Raw genomic sequence first — 21978 nt, 5'->3', positions numbered from 1 at the left:
CAATTTCAGAACCTACCAGCTAGTGGACAGATCCTGCCGGCATTCTTCCTATCAGGACAGATTTGGCTGTGGAATGAAGTGCAAAGCATTAGAACCTCCATCTCTGCTAGCTCCATAAAGCAGAGACTGACAGTTTTTGGTCAGCATTGTTTCTAGGCTCAGGTAATTGCCAGTTAACCTGTGCCCTGTCCCATAGCCTCAGACGTAACAAGACCGGGTAAGGAGGATGACTGGATCAATAAAAATGCATCATACTTCTTTCTGTAAAGCCCGTCCGCAGTATATATCTACTCTTCTGCAGCAGATTGTCTCCTGTTCTTACAACAGACCTCACACTGGCAGTGCCCACTTTCAGCACTTGAATGGTGCCCACATGTGTTAATTTCACTTTTAAGTTCAGCTCTTAGATGCTTGAGAGAGGTGAATATTGTGATTTTATTTACTTTGGTAAGCCAAACAGAATTTTAAGATTCACATGTACAAATTACTTTTTCATGCAAGATAACTGTTTGGTTATAAATTGGTTATTGTGGAAACTTTAAAACATACCTAATAGTAGACAGAATGGTGTGATGAACCTCCCTGTACTCATCACTGAGCTCTAACAGTGATGAACTCACGGTGAATCCTGCTTTACTGACATTTCGTCCATTCCCCCCAAATAATATTTTTAACTCAATTCTAGATACCATTTCATGATAGCTATTTTTTAAAAGATTTTGGTTTTGCTCATTATACATGCTTATAAATTAAGAGAAAAATATCACAATCATCTAGTTAAAAATTTTAGTATCTACAGGGTGAAGGGTGTTGGAAATTTGAGGGAGAGGGTTTGAAATAATATCCAGGAAGGAGAGTGTATATAAAATATAGTGTAAGGTTGCTTGATTGCCTGGCAGTATTAGAGCCCATTGGAGGTGTAATGTCATTAAGTTAAGCCAAGAGTAGTCAGCGTGGTTTGTAATTCTAGCCACAGTAGTCTGCTCAGGCGGGCACCGGGTAGGGAGAGAATTGGTTTTAGGGTTGGGATTTGGCCTGCAAGTGTGAAAGAGGAGGGGACGGGGGAGCTGAGTGCATGCGAAGGAGGATTATAGCGATGGGCCATAGAATCTGGGGTGGATAAGGAGGGAACTGGCCAGACTGTGTGCTCCAGCCAACCCGAATTTGTGATTACCGTTGCTGGCAATCACTTTCCCATACTCTCATCTCTGGCTGTGTGTTCTGGGATGGCCTTTTCCCTCTTCCTCCGTCCCACCTTTCCCAACTCCCAGCCCAAACGCAAGCACACCCAATATCCACATGTTCAAATTCAGTCTGCCTGGCATGGGAGGGCAGACATGGTATTTCCTTCTTGAAGCCTTTCCTTGTCATCCCCAGTGAACAGTGATCTTCCCCTCTCCCCGCTCCTGCCCGCAGATGTCCTATAGTTTCTGACTCTCCAACTGACGCTGCTTGACATCACAGACTCACGTCTGTATTTTACCTCTCCTACCACCTGTATGCTTGCAAGGGACAGGGGTATGTCTGTGCATCCTTAGCACTTGGCTAATGTGCAGCAAAGGTTTCACGAGTCATTGAAAATCTCAGGTAAAACCATTCTATCCGAAGTAATTGCGAAACCAGTATTTCTTGGAGATTACTTTTACCTTGATCTATGTGACCCTTTATACTTACTGTAGCCTGTAATAATGCTATGTTATTTTTTTACCATCACCATCTTTATTATTTCATTTATTTTCCAGGAGCATCTTTCATTAAAGAAGTACATTATTGACATTGTGGTTGAAAGTACAGCTCCACCAGAGCCTTTGAAAGATGGAGAAGAGCGGCAAAAAAATAAAAAGAAAGCCAAAAAGATAAAAGCCCGCATGAACTCCAGGTACCATAAATATCCTTCAAAACAAAACAAAAACTATTAGGGATATATTCTTTTTTATGTAAATTCAAGGAAGACCCTCTACCCCCTAAAAAAAGTTTCAAGTTGTTTACTTCAAGAAAGCCTTGAAAATAACACTGATGAGCCTAATTTATAGCCACTTTCTTTGATTGAGAAAGAAAACTGCCTATCGATCTAAAGCCCTTGCCTTCACCTGCTAAGAGCTCTTCTTATAATTTGATGCAGAGGCCCTGCCAAAGTTGTGCCTCCTCCAGCATGCAGTGGTATGTCTGGTATGTGTAAACCAAGCCTATTTTTCTTTCCAACTATTGATTTTTAAATGAAGTATTAAAGAAAATCAATAGCAATCAACAAATAGAAGTCTGCTGGCTGTAGTGTCAAATCCCATGACTAGGTTTAATCAATTTGGTTGCCTGTCACAACAAGAAAAAGTTCAAGAAATATCTGGAAATGGAAAGTGAGTTGTCAGACCTGTAGTTTATCATCAGCCTCAAAGTGACATCTGAGGACCAGGCAGCTGTGTGGCACATCATGACCTCACAAGGTCCGCCAACACCTGATGACAGATGAGTCTTGTTCGAGGACACAGTGCAGTTTCTCTTGAGTAGATAATTTGAGAGAAGGTAGTTTAATATGTTGTCGTACCTTTATTCCCAAATATCTTGAAAGCTGAAGAAGCTTGGAATGGTAAGTGGTGGTTGTCTCTATAGTTTCCAGTTTCATACTGTAGTCAAAGAAAGGGTCCATTTCATTTTACAGAATCAGTGAAAACTTCAGAGCAGTCATTGAAGCAGAGAATTAGAAGAGGCTTTTTTATTGTATTTTTTGAGGTCCCTTCAAGTTTCTAAAAATAGTTCCACAGTAAACTTCAGGGGTTGACAGGCCTTCATCTCTAGTTTATTCAAAAAACCTCCTGACCTCCTGACACTGGAATGCCGTGGAGCCTGATCTTTGGACTTCTTTTTTCCCCTCTATATGCACATTGACTTGGTGAGGTAACCCAGTCCTGTGGCTTTAAATATCCTCTACTTAGCAATTTTATATCTTCAATGTTACTCTAAGTCAGTGTGTGCCAAACAAGGTCCTGCTCTTCCCTCCCCACTCCAGCCCCTTCTCTTTCTCCCGTTAACCTCGCATTCAGTGCAACTATAAATAACGTTAGCTTTGCTTTAAAATATTCTCAGCGTCTGACTGTTGAACTTCACTGCTGGCCCTGGACCGGGCCTCCCTCATCTTTCACCTGGATTGTTGCAGTTGCCCCTGTTGGTCTCCTTGTTTCTGCCCTTGCCCCTTGCAGTCTATTGTAAACACTCTAGTCAGAGTGAGCCTAGTAAAATGTAAGTCAGGTTGCGTCATTTTCTTTCCTCAAAGCCTCAGGTGCCCTCTTCCTGGACAACTCTTTACACAGGTATCGACACAGCTAGCTCTTACTTCCTTCACTGTCTCCACTTCAATCCCCAGATAAGTGTATGTTTTGATATAGCAGACATCTTCCTGAGCCTCAATTTCTTTGTAAGATGGAGATTATACCATGTCCAGTTTTTCAGACCACATGAGACAGTTATTATACAGCCCCTGGCACAATGCTGAGAACGGATTCAGCCTGCATACTGGTTACTTTTTCCACCTTTCATACGAGCTCATAATTACTTGCAACTACAAAGTGGTTATTTCCCCATTTTGATATGTCTTAGTATTTTGGCTGATAGTATTGAGCATGTGTAGGTTTAAATAATAGATAACTTACTGTTTAATTCTAATTTAGTTACTAATTTTGTTCCAGGTATAACCTGTGCTAGGTTGCGTTTTCCTTATTAGGCCTGTTGTCATTTGTGACTCATGTTTTTTCTGAAGCAGACTTTATTTTTTTCACCTGGCATTGCTGTCTGCGTTGGTGTACATTGTGACTAATTCCTTCATAGGTTGCTGGACTAATTCTTTGAGGCTAGCCCTTTGGGTGAGCAATTAAAATTTAAAGTAGCTCTTTCCTCCCCCCCAAAGAGAAATTGACAGATTAAGCCAACACTAATGGATTGCTGTAGTGACACCTGTGTGAGACTGATGACCTGTTGGTGGCTATCACCTAACTGGTTCAGGCAAGCTGGAGCCAAGTTGAACAGTGGCAGAGAAGTGTTATTTCAGATTTTTCCAGACACTTGGTATTTAGTCAATATAAATAACAAAAGCAAAACAAAACAAATCTTGGAGTGTCTGGTCAAATTTTTTCTACTGGCTCTTAAATTATTTCTAAAGTTAAATGATCATTCTTTACCTGTATTTAGTTTTGCATATTATATACCTTTTGAGTTCATAGATACTCAGCCACCTCAACTACTTTGTAGAAAATATGGTTTCAAATTTAATATTCATGATTTTAACATCTATAAGCTCAGAAGTGTTATGAATCTGCTTTCTGTCCTATAAGGAAATATGTATTTTTAAGTCTTTTTTGACAGTATTTATACTATCTTAAAGAAGCAGTCTCGGAAATCAAAGCATTAAAAGTAATGTAGTAATGTTCCTAATTTTGGAAGAGGAAAAACATAGCCAAGGTTTTTGTTTGTTATAAAAAATGAGCAGCAAAATAACTAACACTAATTGTACTTTTTTTTCTTCAGGGCCAAGGAATATGAAAGTTTAATGGAAACAAAAAATTCTGGCTCTGACTCACCTTACAAAGCAAAGTGAGTATTTTATCCTACATTTTAGTTCTCTGCCTCCTTAGTCTCTGCCTGCAACAAAGTTTATCTCATCCACATCATATGCCCATGATCACAGGCTTTGTGTCTGATGCCTAGAACTTGATTCTCCTAACACAGTGGTACCCAACTGGGGACAATTTTGCCAGGGGACTTCTGTCTGTGTCTGGGATATGTGATAACATTTTGATTATCACAACTCCAGAGACAGTGCTCCTGCCACCCAGTGCCTGGAGACCTGGGGTGAGGTTAAACAGTCTTCAGTGCACAAGACAGTCCCCCCAGTCAAGAATCATCTCATCCTAAACATCACTTGTTCTGACAGAGCAAGTTCTGGCAAGACTGCTGGTTCCTGCCATGGGGGACCTCTTTCAGGACTCTTGTGACGGCCGCTTTGGACAGATGAGGATTTAGACTCCGTTACTGGTTTGAGTGTAACGACACAACAGCTGTTCTCTAGCATGCTGTCCATAGAGGTGCAGTGCAGCAGGTTCTCACCTTGATGATGGGGTGCAGGTTGCTGTGGTCTTAGGAAAGGCATGTGAATCTGGGGCTTAGGACATGCGCTGGAGACTTCATGCTGCTCAGTGAAATAATGCAAAATGTGCCCAAATCGTTATATACAAAGATGACTTTTTTAATGGTGAAAAAAGTCAAGAAACTCTTAAATGCACAAATTGAGGGCTATCTATAACTACATAGCTGTTGATACATATGCTATAGTATTTTGATGTAGCAACTAGTATATTCAGCATAGAAATATTCTTGCCTGTCAAAAGTAAGACATCTGTCAGATAAGTACTTTTATTATTTTTTGGAACTATTAGCCATTGCCACTCTAAAAGGAAAAAAGGAAATAAAATTTTACAGAAGATAACAAAATTATCAAGATTACGATGATATTGTATATCTGAAAAACCCAAGAGAAGCAAGTCAGTTAAATGGCTGATTACCAAATTAATGTGATTATTATAACTGATTGAACTTGGTAACCAAATAGTCGATGAGAAGAGGTGTCTCCTTATAAAATTATTCCAGCTAATAAATGAAAATGATATCTTTCTTTCTTCATCCAGTTATCCCTCCCCTTTCTGGAACACTTCAGTCCTGAGGTTGCTAGATGAGAGAGCACCGAGCAGCCACCTGCACTGGGGCCTGGCTGGAGGCAGCCGTGGCACTGTAGGCATGTCAGATCCCAAGTTGGCTGAGGTGGACATTTCTGCGGGGGGCTGGGGTAGCCAGCTGTGGAGGTTCAGAGCCCAAGCAAAGTGAAGGGAGCTTCCATATGGGGCAGGGCCCGGGGCCTGGTGTGGGGAGTCAGAGCAGTGAGGAGCACATCTCTGTGGAGGAGCCCAGATGAAGAGAAGAGCCTGGCAAAGGGTGCTGAAACCCAAGCAGGGTGAGCAGGGCCGGAGAGCCTGGAATGGGCAGTCGGAGCCCAAGCAGGGAGACAGTAGCAGACAGACAGAAGGAGTGATGGTGATGTTATGTGTAGGGGTTGGACCAGTAAATAAATATATTAAGGATGGTGGAAGGCAGGTTGCTAACTGCTGGAGAAGAGAGTTAAAGATATACCCAGGGAGAGTAGAAACACTGTAAGGTGAGGACTTGGAATTGTAGGTATTGGGGTTTTTTTGTTTGTTTTTTAGTCCTCACTGGAGGAATTTTTTTCCATTGTTTTTTCAGAGAGAGTGGAAGACAGAGAGAGAAAAACATCAATGTGAGAGACACATCCATTGGCTGCCTCCTGCAGGTGCCCATGGCTGGAATCGAACCTAGGACCCTTCAGTCTGGGGATTGACACTAACCACTGAGCACACTGGCTAAGGCTGTATCAGTTTTAACTCGTACTTTCCAATATACAGAAATAATAAATGGAAATAAATATAGATGTAAATGTGTAGGGAGCTATGTATGTTACGAGTAACATATGTGTATTTCCTGGCACTTTCCACTGGGAGCAGCGTGAGTGGCACTTTCCACCTGACTGCATGAGGGTGCGGTGAGGGGCCTAAGGGGAAGGTGCGCTCTTTTCCAAAAGAAGGGATGCTGCCAGACAGAAATGAACGTGTGCAATGGAGGACGCAGTTATCTGTACACCTTTTCATCTTACGTTCGGATTTTTTGAGCTCTTATATTTAAAAATATAGGTTTAAGCATAGTTTAAAAATAAAAGGGTAACCAGTAGCCCTAAATTTAGACCATGTACCTTTCAAATGGAGGAGGTGAACAAAAGAAAAGCTAATGTGTTCGTCATCTTGTCCAGCACACCAGCGTGGACCCAGTCTCTTCTTACACTTTTGCAGATCTCCCCAGTGATCCCTACAAACTCCCCCAAACTTCACTGTGATAAAAGTTAGGGTTCCTTCCAGAGATACTCTTACATCTCACATTCTCGAGTGACAGATCTGAACTTGGAGTTGTTGGAATTTGTTCAAGTTTTGAGAAGAAAATACCTGACCATACAACATGCTTCACAAAGCCATTTACCTGACAGACACTTCTCATATTTTGGACTAGTAGTTATGGAGTCTCCGCTTTTTCTTTCATGCTAGAAAAATTATCTGCCAGAAGTAATCCAAATAACAATTTCTGTGTTAAAAACTGCACCCTCTAAACAGCTCCCATTTTTGCCCTGTAGGGAAAATATGGCTTTCAGGGCTTCAATCCTGTGACATTCTATAATTATTTATGGTATGAATTAAAATCTGAGGCCTTTTTCTTGAGACGGGCTGTTTTATTTGTGGTGCTTCTGTGGAGGCGGGCAGCGAAGCAGAGGTTTAGCTCATGTTACCCAAGCGTGCCCTTGCCTTGGCGCTCTTCCTTGAGGGGTAGGCTCACATGAATCCCAGATTTGATTTACCTCAGGGTGAAATACAAGCCTCTTGTATTCTGTGAATTAAAATGGTCCTTGTGCCTCCCTAAGTACCTCTGGTTTTCAGTGGAATGTGAGCATTCTTGGTAAGAAGACTGCTAGATTCATGTGCATTCGCTGCTGAGGCTGGATATTTGGTTACATGGTGTGCAGGCTTTGTCTCGCCAGAAGCTGAAGTGGCTGCTTATCTGTCACACAGTGAAGTTCGCTGCCAATATTCTCCCACACGATAAGGTCAGCAGCTTTAATCGGATGGGACTCCAGCCCACATTCAATTGGAAGGGAAAAGAAGTATGTTGCTCTGACTCAGTTTTTGTACTTTTTATATTCCCTTTTCCTTTTGTTAGACCGAGAACCTTCTGTCAATGAGTAGTAATAATAGCTGATCATTTTTTGAATGTCTATGCTAGTGAATGATGTTCAGTATGTTGTATTTATTACCTGTGATCTTCAAAAGCTCTGAAAGGAAATACATACATATATATATCCACATACATATATATCTCTCCACTTTTAAAATGAGGAAACTGAGATTCAGAGTAGTTACTTAACCCTCCCAGGGTGGGCACGTGGTCTGCTGGAGGCAGGTTTCGAGCACAGGTCTTTCTGTCTTTGGAGTTTGTATTATTTCACATACCAAAGCAACTTCACGTGGATACTTATAATATCCAGCCAGCTTGAAGATTTAAATCAAATTATGAAAACCTGCTCAGGTTCTTATACTCGTTTTCTCTGCTTTTATACTCTCACCTTTTCCCCATCTCCAGTTCTGTTCTGGTTTAAATGTCCCGAGATAACTGATGGCCACAACTGCTCTCCCCAACCGTGTGCATGGACAGTGCTGTCCTCTACTTCCCTTTGGTGCCATGAGGACTAGATTGTTATTGGTGAATAGAAAGCTGTACCAGCTTTGGGATTGGGTTTTTTTTTATTTCTACCCCCAGGTGCTCTTTGAAGCAGTTTCTAATATCATTATGAGGTAACTTTTGTTTCAAAAAGTTTAGAAAAATGAAATATTGTAGTCTAATTCATTAATGTCACATTCCCTTTCATTTCTTTCCATTTCATTTTGTATTGAAGGCTTCAGCGATTAGCCAAAGATCTTCTAAAACAACTACAAGTACAAGACAGTGGATCGTGGGCAAACAATAAGGTTTCTGCTTTAGATCGGACCCTAGGAGAGATTGCTAGAATATTGGAAAAAGAGGTATGTAACTAATATCTGGCCTCTGGCCTCTATCTTTGTGGTTCTTTCTCACTAAGACAGGACGTAAGGCTACAAGGCAGAGGCTAGTATGTGCATTTCTCCTGTGTTTCCAAAAGCCAGTCAGCCATTGATGGATGATCTCCTTTTGTTCTTAATTAAATCAAACTTGTTTTCAGTTGTTTTAATTGAAGTCCTCAATAACAAAAATATGCTACTTAGGTCATGGTTTTCTCAGTCATATTTTTTCTCCACACAAACAAAATGAAATTATTTTAAATAGAGTCATACCAATAAAGGTATACAGTTTTTGTCAGAAAATATAAAGTTTTGAATTATAAAGCTCATAAATGATAGATTTTCACAAAACAACAATTTTCTGCCTGTTTCTAGCAGATTTGGCAGTTTCATTTAATGACAGAGTCATTTAAATGTTTCAATGACAGTTGAAAAAATCCTTAATAATTTTAAGTTTTTATTCACAATAGAAAATTTTAAATGTACAAAGAAAAAATAAATCATCTTGTAGTGCCCTGTTGACACTTTATTGTATATTTTTCTAATCCTTTTACTGTACATATTTTACATAATTTTATCATGAATAATTTTTCATGTCTTTAAAATTTTTTAAACCAAACAATGTATTACAGTTTACATAATTTGTATTTCTTAGGTGGTTTCTAATTTTTCTATTTAAGGTAATGGCCGTATTTTTTTGTTTCTTATTTTCTGGGTTTAAAGTTTATTGTATAACATTTATACATAAAAAAGACTGTAGTGATAAAAGTAACATAAATACAATGAGCAGCTGTGAACTTGCCACCCAACTTAAGTAGTAGACTGTTCCCAGTGTGATCTTGCCCCCCCACACCTCTGCTCCTGGTAGGCAAACACTGCCCAGAATTAAAGGGGTGACTTTTCTTTGTTCTTTAAAGATAGCTTTATTGCTTTATCATATAAATGTATTGTTAAATAATATATTATTTAGCCTAGCCTTATACAGTATTATACTCTAGACTTTTGTGAATTACAACATTCAAACATTTGTTTTCAAGAATTGGATATGTGTGTGTGTGCGTGTGTGTATAGAGCTAGATTTAGAGACGGTGCTGCTCACACATTTCCGTATCAGAGCAAATAAATGAGAATTTCTCTGAAGCGGGGAGCCTCAGACTCTAGTCTGCTTCAGAATCACCTTGTTAAAACACAGGTTGTTGGGCTGTCCTTGGCTTTCTGATTCAGTAGGTCTGGAGTGAGTCCCAAGGTTTTGTATTTCTAGCAAGTTCCCAGGTGACTCTGCTGCTGGCCTTGTCAAGGCACGTGCCTCAGGGGTGGAATTATGACCAACTTTATTTATAAAGTGGCACTCAGCTGCATTTTGGCCTCAGACAGTGCAGTCTTCTGTGGGGCTGAGAGCAGCGCATTTGCTGTGACCCTGGCAGGGCCACAGACTCCGCTCTGCCCAGCACCACCCTTGCAGAATGACAGAGTTCAGAAACTAGTCAACGTCGGACATGTGCCACATGGTGTTTGAAGGTTTGATGGGCCTTGTAAAAATCTCTATAATTATTGTAAAATTATTATAAAGACTTTTTATAAAGGGTACTTATACTTTGAACAAAAAGGCAATTGCTTGAAATTACCTCCATGTGCACCTTATCTCTTGAATATTGTTTTCTATTGAAGTAATTACAGAATTTTTGAGGAAAAAGTAAAATGATCTTTATAAGAAGGGTATTCATTATGAAAATATAAGTGAAGTTATTTCATTCACAAAGGGGCAATTTACCGGAACACCACTGATTCCTTATGATTTGGGGGAGAAAAAGCTGGTCTGGCTCCCAGTCTAAATGGCCTGTGTCTGGAACCTCGCTGTGAAGCTGTCCTCAGAGTGTTCACTGCAGAACCACCTAATAGTCCAAATGCTCCCACATTGGACCCCTTCCTACTTTTATAACTAAAATTCTTTTTACCCAGCCATGGTGGACTCGCTTTATGTGGAATTTTGTTTGGAGAGTTGTACTGACATTTCAGTGAAATTCAAGTGATGATATTTATGATTTCAGTTTAGGAATTGTAAATAACCATTTCTTTTTGTTTGGAAACTGCCTGGAGTAGCAAAATCAAGTATCAAAGCTAAAGTCCCCAGTGAAGAATTTGAAGGCAGCCTGGGAGTGACCAGTGGGACGTGGGCGGCGCTCACTGGGGAATGGTGGGACACTGAGCTCGAGGGCTTTACCCTCTTAACTTTGGCCTCAACACACGATGCTCCCTCTTGTTGCTTGACACAGTTTTCCTTAGGTAATTGTCAGGAAGTTCTGAGAACTGCTTTAGAGCAAACAGGTTAAACTTGTGATGCACAGAAACACTCCTGTAATGGAAGAGATCAGAACACTGAGGAGACCTGGGTTACTGTGTATCTCAGGTTCCTTCTGGCTTTTTGAGCTCTGTGAATCTGTTCAGAAATAAAATGCTTGTCAGCTTTGTTGTATATGTTACACGCTTTTTAGCAAACTTCAGCCACTTCTGTAAGAAATATGGTGGTATAGGGTTTGTACCAATTCTACAAACAAAAACAACTAAAAGTGCTGCAAAAAAAAGTAATAATTTTCTTAAAAGCGTCAAAGAGCTAAGAAGAAATTAAGTAATTACTGGGTTAAAGGAAAAGCAGGAATTGTGGAAGCTTACTTTTAACTGAGTTCCCTAAGAGCATTTGCCAGGCTGGCAAATGTGAGTTATGACTTCTACGCCTCATGAGTGAGGGGACAAAAGTAAAAGCCTAAGGGCTGCCCAAGTTATCAGTCTCATAGGAGGTTTTCCCTTCACAAAGATAAGACCACCAGAGCTGTCTCCCTGACATGGACCCTCTTGGCATCATACAGAAGTAAGGAACCATAACTCGCCCCTGGGGTACGTCTGTAGCCCAGATTCATATCACTATTATTTCAGATGCTGAATTGACTTTAAAGGACTCCGTGACTAATTAGTGATGTCCCTAGGAATCTGGCAGGAGGAAATGCAAGTCCCCATTGGAGGAAGACACCTTTATCCCAGGACTCAGATAACTTCTCAAATCATTTTATAGGAACAAGTAGCCACAGTCAGAAACAAGCACAAAAGTAAAGAAGCCATTATGACTAAGAGCAAGCAGACAGTAGAACTACAGGGCTTGTAAATATTAGTCACAGGGCCTAAAACTACATCTTCTATCTTTTAAGGAAATCAAAGATGAAATACCTATACAATTGGTGATTCAAAAGCGGTGAATAGGAAGCTGAGTAGTACCTTTGACATTGTTGGAGGCTGGGGACTGTAGAAGAAAACCCAGGATTTGGGTTTCTGTGTTACAGGAATGTACCAGGAAAGGGGGTAGATAGGAAGTAAGCCAGTCACAGCACAGACTGCAGCTCGGCTTCAAATCACCTGGGTGGCTGGGAAAATCCCAGTCACTGAAAAGAGTAAAGTGATCTTGAATTGCTGATATCCCAGGTGCCTAACAGAAGCACATGGAAAATCCACTCAGGAGGAAGGGACTATCAACCTAAGTCTCAAATAATTTCAACAAAATAATTTTCAAATATAACAGGGTCTCCAGAACTATGCTTACTATGTTCAAGAATATGTCTTCGTTAAAATCAGTTGTACCTGATTTTATTACTAGTTTTCATCCAGATCCATTGGGAATGGGCCGATTCTGCTTTTGTTTCTTGGCCAGGCACCTCTTGATCCTGAAAGTCCAGTGAGGAGACATGGTGAGGAAGAGGCAGCCTCACACACTGAGATGGCAGAGGAGAGAGCCCAATTAAAATTCTTTATATTAAGAAGTTAAAATTTTATTTTCTGGAAGTAGAGATAGAGATTCTAAAAATAAAATACAGAATTTCAGTGAACCAATAATGACCAAGACACTATTGAAAAAGAATAATATGGGAGGATTTCCTTTACCAGGTATCAAACGTATTATAAAGCTGCAGTAATTAAGATACAAAGATGGAGAAAAAGACGAATGGAACTAGATGGAATTCCTAAGTCGTCCTATCCAAGTGTGGATGCTTCATGCCCGACGTGTGAGGCACTTGCTTATGTCTAGGAGGGAAACTGAGGCACGCAAAGCGTCAGGGAAAAGTGTGGTTTATTTTGTGAATGATGCTATAGTCATTGAATATCCTTATTTTTAGAAAATGAAACTTGATCTTACCCCATGTCATAAACAAAAAATTAATTCCAGGTGGACCTAAATGTACAAAGAGAAAACAGACTTTTAGAAGGTAACATAGAAAGATACCTTGACTTTGAGGTTTTGCCTGGGCAAGAAACGGACACAAAAAACATTAACCATAAAGGGAAGTATTGATAAATTTGCATTAAGAATAGGAATTTGTATTCATCAAAACACAGTGTGATACTGTGCCTTACCTACCAGAATGGCAGAAATTAAGTACTGAAAACGCCAAGCATCAGCTGAGATCTAGAGTTACGGAAATGCTCATACACTGTGATCATAGAAGTTGGTGCTGCCACTTTAGAAAGCACTTCGCTATTGTAGCTGAAGTTGCAGACGTGTGTTTCCCATGTTGCTTCTAGGTCTGTGCCCTAGAGGAGCCAGTGCACATATGCCCCACGAGATATGTACACAGATGTATAATGGCAGCATTGTTTATAATTACCAAATATGGAAAATAGCCCAAGTACCTGCAGCAGCCAAATACATAAATGGTATGTTCATATAATGGAATATTATTCAACAATAAAAATGAATGAACTGCCGCTGTGGGTAACAGCATGGATGTATCTCATAGTGTTAAGTGAGCTGAACAAATGACCAAAAAAATACACACATACATATACATACATACATACTGTTAAAGGTTCAGTTATATAACTTTCAAGATCAGACAGAAGTGCCCATATTGTCTTAAAACAGTAGAACTGTAAAGAAGATACAAAAATATTTCTCATGAAAACCAAGAAAGTGATTATTCAGAGAGGAGGTGGGAGGTGTGATCAGGGAGATTTTTCTAGGTGGCTTCATGTGTTTTTCTAGTCCTTTCCTTCATCAGATGGCAATTACACAACGTTCAAGTTATTATGCTTTAAATAGTACTTAGATTTCTTTCTGACTTTTCTGTATGTCATATTTCACAATAATATTACATTTAAAAATTTAAGTTAAAAATCAGTGTCTTCTCCAAAGACCCCTTTTTTGCAGAAATGTTTCATGACTTCAAATAGGAGTTTCTAAAACGTTCTCATACATGCACAGGCATTTTTCTCATCCTCGCCATGGTGTTAAATTTGGTCCGAGTGAGCGTGATTTCCGTTTCATTGCCTTTGCTCGTTACTCTGTGATGACCAACATTACCTGTAAGTTTGGAGAGTAACAGCATCCCAGACCCATTCTGTGGACTCTCAGAAAGATGAGACATTTGTATGCCGTTCTATAAGTAAACAGTTGAAGCAGATGGATTGGACGTGGAGTTTTTCCAGTTTCCTTTCATGAGTTTTTAGAATCCTGCCAAATTTAAATAGAGATTCAGCTGTGAATCTCTTGAACCTGAATTCGCAAACCACATAGCTGGCTGCATTCATAATGTGAAACGAATTCAGAGATGTTATGTCACATGACATGGTAGCTATAGCAGAGCCTGCGGTGCTCTGTTGTTTTCGAAGTTCATCTTGGAAAATTCTAGCAGATACTGTGGAAGCTAGAAAGGTAGAGACTCTTTCCCCCCACTCCTCGCCCCCTGCCCCCGCAGCTTCTTGCCAACTGAAGTATGTGGCTATTTAACACCTCCCTAGACTCAGAAGAAAAAGCACTAATCCCTGAGAGCTTTTTCAACCTAATTGGGTTCAGATACTTATGCTCAGGTCCTGCTAGACACTGCCTGTTCACTAAGCCTCCTGGTTGCCTTTGCCCTTGCTTCTCTTATTTTCAGCTGGAATTCTTCAGTTGAGAGGAACTGGAAAACATTTAGTCCCTAAGAACCTCTTATTTTTATCCCTCATACTTAATAAATTCTCAGTTTATGTAGTTGTTTCCTTATAGCAGCTGATAAATAACTGTACATAGTCGTATGACACCCATATTTTGTCAGAAGGTGACAGGTATAGCATACGGCCCAAAGTAAAATGAAAATGTGTTTCATACCTTCTTCAACTAGCTTGCATCGGAAGACTACTATAAGGGAAGAGAAATTAATTATTTCAAGAACCTGATAGAGGTTTATACATGGTTTGCAATTTTAAAAAATGAAAGAAGGGGAAAAAGAAAGAAGGAAGTGTTTGTTTAATTTGTTTTAGGCGATGATTGCATGAATGTGTGCAGTTATCCAAACTCATCAGACTGAAGGCCAAACTCTATGTATTTTATCACATGTTAACTATATCTCAGTAAAAAACAAAATAAAACAAAAAAGTTAATTATTTCTAAATAGTTTGTTATTTTTCAGATGGTGAGTCTTGCCTTTATAAAAACACACTGTTTTAGTTACTTACCTGGCTTCTTTGTGAAAAGTACTATTTTAATAGCAAATACATTTGTTATGGACACTCAGTGATGAATATTGACAGTGCTGGTTTATAGGAACATTTTTCACACAATTTGTAATATTTTCTATTATGATTATGCAAATTCTTCTTTAAAACCACTTGCTTTATGTAATATAACACACAGACGTTTACATAAAACACAATAGTACAGAATAATGATTAATTATAACAGCAAAAACCCCAATGACTCCTGGTTGAGCAACAGAGCATTGCCATCATCGCCATCATCCCAGAACCCTCTGCCTCCCCACGTGTATTTTGCCAATCATTCCTTTCTCTTAATATTTGGATAAACTATTACTTTGACTTTTTGGAAAATACTTTTATTATTTTCTTTATAGTTTTATCCCCTAAGGGTCCATCCCTAAATATTGTATCTTTGCTTAAATATGTCTGGTTTTGAACTTTATATAAATGGAATGCTACTCCATAATTTGGCGTCTTGCCTCTGTAAAGATTATGCATTTAAGAATTTATGTCATTGTACAGGCTTTTCTTCCCATTGCTATATACTGTGTATTATATAAATTTACTACAGTATGTGCTTATCCCACCACTGTTGGGCAGTTGGGTTGCTTTTGTGAAAAATATGCTTCTGAGCATGTATCCTGGTGCTTGTGTACAGGAAGGCCAGTAACGTCCCCACTTGAACCTTTGATATCAGTCATTTGACTGTCCTCTTTTTTCTTAGTGTAGTTAAGGGTTTGTCAATTTTGTTGATCTTTTCAAAGAACCGACTTTTGGTGTCATTGGTTTTCCTCTGTTGTTTTTCTCTTCTGTATTTTGTTTATTCCCTTCAAGGTGCGTTGTTGTAAATGGTTGCATTTCCTCCTCTTATAGCTGAGTCGTAATCCACTGTATATATGTACCACACCTTCTTTATCCATTTAGGCATCTGCGGACACTCAGGTGGTTTCCTTATCTTCTTGGTTGTTATAAGTAACGCTGCTGTGAACATGGAGGTGCATCTCTCTTTCTGAATTAGTGTTTCAGTTTCCTTTGGATAAATACCCAGAAGTGGAATTGCTGGATCACATGGTAGTTCTGTTTTTAACTTTCTGAGGATCCTCTACACTGTTTCATAGTGACTGCACCAATTTATAATCCCACCAACAGTGCACAGGGGCTCCCTTCTACCCACGTCCACCCCAGCATGTCTTAGCGCTTGTATTTTTCATGATGGTTCTTCTAACAGGCGTGAAGTCATACCTCATTGTAGTTTTAATTTGCATTTCTCTCATGCCTAGTAACATTGAGCCTCTTTTCACATACCTGTTGACCTTTCATATATCTTCTTTGGAAAAGTATCTATTTAGGATCTTTGCCCATTTTTTAATTGGTTTATTTGGGGGTTTTGTTGTTGTTTTGCTCTTGAGTTTTATGAGGTCTTTATATATTTTGGATATTAGCCCCTTATCAGATATATGATTTGCAAATATTTTTCCCATTCCATAGGTTGTCTTTTTACTTTGCTGGTTCTTTTGCTGCGCAGAAGCTTTTTAGTTTGATGTGGTCCCACTAGTTTAGATTTGATTTTGTTACTTGTGCTTTAGGTGTCGCCCAACAATTTATTACCAAGGCCCATGAAAGGAGCTTTATTCCTGTTTTCTCTTAGGAGTTTCATGGTTGAATTCAAGTCTTGCAGTTGAGTCTGTAATCCGTTTTGAGTTAATGTTTGTGAGTGGTGTAAGATAGGGGTCCAGATTCATTCTTTTGCATGTGAATACCCAGTTGTCCCAGCACCATTTATTAAAGAACGTATCTTTTCTCCCTGGAGTATTCTTGGCCCTCTTGTGAAGTATCAGTTGACCATGTAGGTGTGGATTTATTTCTGGTCTCTCGATTCTGTTCCATTGGTCTATTTTTCTGTTTTTGTGCAGTACCATGCTGTTTTGAGTACAAGCGTTCCCAAAGTAGAAACCAGAGAACTATTTTTTTCAGCCTCCCTTGCAGCTTGGCAAAGGTGTACGGTCCATGACAGATTTTGGGTCAGAGTCAAGGGAGGGAGGGAAGAAAGGCAAACAAAGAATTCATTCCAGTAAGGGTGGCAGTAGATGCATCCAGCTTCTCCTGTCCACAGTGCAAACTGTAGTGCTGGGCCCCGCACTGAAAGTCTCCCTCTGAGCATCAGCAGCCCATTCCTGAAACGAATCCATTATGTGTGAGAAGGCTCACTGAGAGCTATTTTCCGTTATTTTAAATGAGGGGAAAAATGCATTGCCTGTCAATCTTAAACCAGTTTCCTAAACTGTACTGAAACACACAGTAAAATGCATTTATAAATAATGGACACTCATGTTAGGATGTAAAATGTTTAAACATCTTAACAATTGATATGAATATTTTGTTTGCATGAGTTCTATTTGGAGTGTAATTCAACTTGCATATCATTGTAGTTAAAATGTACCAGGTTTGGAGCATATATAAATTTTTCTGTATGCATATCAACTAAAAATCTTTCTATTTTGAGATCAGTATGGTCTGTGAAGTTTGGGTATTACAAACCAAGGGGCATTCATTCTACCAGGAATATGTGATTCATAGCAACATTTTTTAGCAGTATGCCTGTTTTCATTGAATACCTGCACCATGTAGGGTACCATACAGTGTGGGTCTGTGAGCCCACATCTTAAATAAAACATGGCTGTGTGTCCTTACGCTGTCCTAGATACCCTAAAACTTATATAGAGACTTTTAAAACTGTGAACTTCTTTCTTTTTCTTTAACTAGATAAGCTCTACCTACCCCCCTCACTGTGTGGAAAATTGTAAAACATACCAGATGAGTTCTGGATTCTAATCCTGGCTCTGTTCAGATGTATTCCTAGGCAAGTCACTTCCCTAGCTACTATTTCTTTATAATACTAGAAGTAGATGAATTAGAAAATCTCTAGGGTACTGGCCACCTCTAAAAGTATTTAATGTTTTCCTTCAAACACATATGTGCAGATTACGTAAGCAGAAAATATTCAGATGAACGAAACTGTTTTTAAAGCTTCTGTCTTCTAGAATGTTCAGATTTTTCCTAAATAATTTTAACCTATAATCACTCACAGAAAAACCCAGGTATTTCCATTACAAATTACATACTTACCTTACAGGGTATAAAGGCAGTGATCAAAAATTGTTTTTATATTTTATAAACATATTTAATAGAAATATTAAAATAATCATAAACTTGACTGTTTTTAATATTTATTTGTTAATTACCACACTTTATGTTCTATAAAGGTCCCTCTTTAGCTTTCCAATTTATATTTTAATTTTCAGTCTCAGCTGGTGAACTGACTTTGTACTTTGGTTACCCAAAAATTGTTTTTAAATCTACTTTGTTAACCTAAAATATATTACCAGCAAATATTAAGAAAAAGCACATGAACCACAAAATTAAGTTTTTATCATGTATGTTTCTAGGTGAATATCTGTAACAGGAAAAGGGCAATTGGAAGATAGATTTGGCAGTGTTAATAGGCAAGCCCTCACTAGAGTATTTTTTTCTTTTTGCAAGCATTACTCTGCCACCAGTGAAGTCTCATTATTTCTAAGTGTCCTAATCAATAAGGTCATGAGAGATTGATTTCAGGAGCTGCCACTGTGTTTATGACAAGAAGCATATAGAGTCATTTATAGGAGTGGGCAGTAATTCTCCTGTTAACTAGCAAGTCAGAGAATCAGTAAGCCCATCTTACATGTCTTTAGGTGGTGAGGAAAATCTCAGTGGTGTCCATCACTGACAGAGGAGGAGACTCATATTGCTAATTGAATTTCCCCAAAGAGAGCAAAAATATACCGTCTTGTGAGGGGCAGGGGAGAAGGCGCAGACGCATACAAGCAAGTCTTCAGTGTGTATGAGCTGGTTGCATTGATTTTCTTCCGCTGATGGCCTGGAGTGGATGTAGAATTGTGTATTTTAGAAAATATAAAGTTGATTAGCGTCTTCTTTCCCTTAAGACTTTCAGAATTGCAAATACCAATGTTTTAAATTAAAAATATATATATGTGTATGTGTATGTGTGTATATAGATAGATAGGTAGATAGATAAATATATATGAATATTTTTTAAAGAAACGTTTTAGATCTATTAGAGTAATGTGTGTTATAGAAAATGTAACAAACATTTTCTCAATATTTATTGTAAACATGATTTAAGGACCACACGATGTTCTGTCATATGACAGTACCATAATTTATTTGGCTAATCCTCTGTTTGGGGAACTTTAGGTTTACAAAGGTGTTTTTTTCCAAGAAAAATAATCTTTATTACTGTAATACAGGTTTATTGTTAAAAAGCAAAATTAAGCAATACAGAAATACATAATTGAATAAGTGAAAGCCCCTTCATTTTTCCTTCCTAGTCCCTCTTCTCAGACATAACAACTGAGAATCGGTCCCCTAGATGTTTTAGTTTCCCGTCCCCTCCCTAAGTTTTTTCACTTGTCTCACACCTAATTCGTAGGCAGTTTTGTAAAGCAGTTGCCATTATTGAATCTTTCTGAAGCATTCAACTTCATTTGCATAGAAACCTTTTTCCTAGTACATCTTTAGTCTACTCAACGTTCATTTAAGTTACATAATATAGTAAAGAGTCAGTTGATATATACTTGTTTGGGAAAGATGGAACCTATTTGTGGCAACGCTCAGAGGTGGGAAGAAGCATGTTGACTGGGATGTAGGCACCGGTGCGCATGTTTTATAGAGGAAACGGAGGGTGTCCCTCAGGCCATCGTCTTGGCTACGTAGAGGCAGGTGCCGAGGACAGGGTTTCACCCTGTACTAATTCATATGCCTGTCTGCGGTTTGTAGGCATTTCCACTCATCCTTGCCAGCATTGTGCATTATTGATCCATAATGCATTTTAAAGCTGGAAGATGTTTGTCAGTGAACAACAGCATCAAAGCCGTAGAACTTATTGAGCATCTACTCTTGTAACACTTTCTGATGTTGTCTCAGTAACTCATTATAGTAACCCTGTAACATTACCTAACATTATCCCCATTTCGAAAATAAAGGCACCAAGACACAGAGAGATTAACTAACTTCGCCAAGGTCACACCACACCGTAAGTGGCAAAGCTAAGATTAAAAAATGGTTTTAAGGGGTTTTTATTTGACATAGTAGGTTTACTGCATGAATGAGGTATTCAGCATTTCAGTGTCATAGATTCACACAATAAGTTAAAACATTCTGGCCAAATACAGAAGTAGTCTCTGTTGTATACATAGTGTATTTTTCTTTCATGACTTACACTTTCAGAATGGTTTGTAAAATTTATTCATTAGGTATATATTGAGCCTGCAAGATACTTTCTTGTTTTTACCGATTATTAGAAGGGAACCACAGAATATGAAAAGTTAAGTGACCTTCACAGTTATTTAGCCAACTCTCTCATTCTCTTATTTGTGAAGTATGTGAATGAAATGTGCGGATGCTTCAGGTCTGTAAAGGCGTTAACTGTATAGATTAAGATGGGAATTTCCTGCAGTCTTAGAAGATACCATGGTCCTGGCATGGGCACAATAAACCAATCCGTCTATAATAACAAAGGTTAAAATCATTCCTGTGACCCTACTGAATGTGTCTGCTCTGGCATGTTTTCATAGCACAAGTTAACACCTGTATTTCTCTCTACATTGAATTGTAACTTTTCTTATAGGTAGTATCCAGACATAAACAAGGGAGACAGATACACACACACCAACTTTCTAAGCCATAGTTTCTGAAGATGTTTTTGTTTGATAATGCTCTTAATTATGGATTATCTTGAATTTTCACATACTCCATCTACAAGATGATGTTTTTGGCATTGCACTTCCAAAACAGGAAAAGCTGTTCTTTATTTTACCCTATGCTCTTAAATTTTTCCTAGACTGGAAAATATTAGTGAATGCCAAACTCCGTGGAATAAAAATCTGCAGATCTCACTGAGCACTGGTATGAGGATTTCTGTAGGACACATTTTAGAAGTAAGAATTACAAAATGCATGTTGCATCCAGCCTTTTCTGAGACGCTTTCTTTCCTTGTCTTTTGAGGCCCCTAGTTTAAGGTGAAGTGCTGCTCAGCTGAGTGGCGAAGGCAAGAGCTGAGGTCCCCTCCGCACGAAGAATCCCAGCCAAGTCAAGAAAAGGGAGGCTGGAGGGTGGAAGACTGTAGTAGGGAAAACACAGAGCTTAGTGTGCTATTGGTAGATCCCCATTTTTCTGATTGGGAGTCTGTGGCGGAATGAAAGATTGTGGAATCTCTGAGGATCCTTATGTGTCTGTGTCCCAGCAGCTAGCCCAGAGCCTGACATATCACTAGATACCCAGTAACGACCCACTGAAGAAGCCACAAAATTAATGAAGGGATGAGGTGGTTCAGTTGACGTGGAAAAGTATAAAGAGGAAGCTAATGGATTTGTATATATGAAAGATTCTTATAAAAAGCTGTAAGAGACGCTGTTCCAGTTTCTTTGAGAATAAGAAATAGGCCACAGTGTACAACTTCATAGACTGCATTATAAAAATCACTAAGCTGTGTCAGTAGATGATTTGTGAAGGGTGTGGACTTCTTTTCATAAGATGGCAGCTAGAAATTTTGACCTGTAAACTAGACATTTAAGCCAAAGCCTTCCATGATGTGTGGGTCTAGACTTTGGGGCCAGGACAGAGTTGGTGGAAAACGCTGGAATAATTCAGTCCCGGGATGAACCAACTAAGACTATAAAGTATTTACATGAGGCTATTCTAGTCTGTTTGGGGTGTAGGTGTAGAAATG

The 21978-nt window shown here is 39.0% G+C and overlaps 1 protein-coding gene across 2 annotated transcripts in view; it reads left to right on the top strand.

Moving 5' to 3' along the window:
- Nucleotides 1-21978, top strand: part of SCAPER (S-phase cyclin A associated protein in the ER) — a 144589-nt gene that overhangs the window by 48888 nt on the left and 73723 nt on the right. For both annotated transcript variants that reach the window (XM_016209567.2, XM_016209566.2), the window contains exons 20-22: nt 1743-1879; nt 4516-4581; nt 8552-8678. In XM_016209567.2, the coding sequence (XP_016065053.2) occupies nt 1743-1879; nt 4516-4581; nt 8552-8678 (330 nt within the window). The remainder of the gene's footprint in view (nt 1-1742; nt 1880-4515; nt 4582-8551; nt 8679-21978) is intronic.

This window comes from Miniopterus natalensis, chromosome 22, assembly GCF_054644295.1.
Source record: "Miniopterus natalensis isolate mMinNat1 chromosome 22, mMinNat1.hap1, whole genome shotgun sequence".
Taxonomy (NCBI): Eukaryota; Metazoa; Chordata; class Mammalia; order Chiroptera; family Miniopteridae; genus Miniopterus; species Miniopterus natalensis.
Note: the sequence above shows the minus strand (reverse complement) of the source record. Positions and strands in the feature narration are given on the sequence as shown.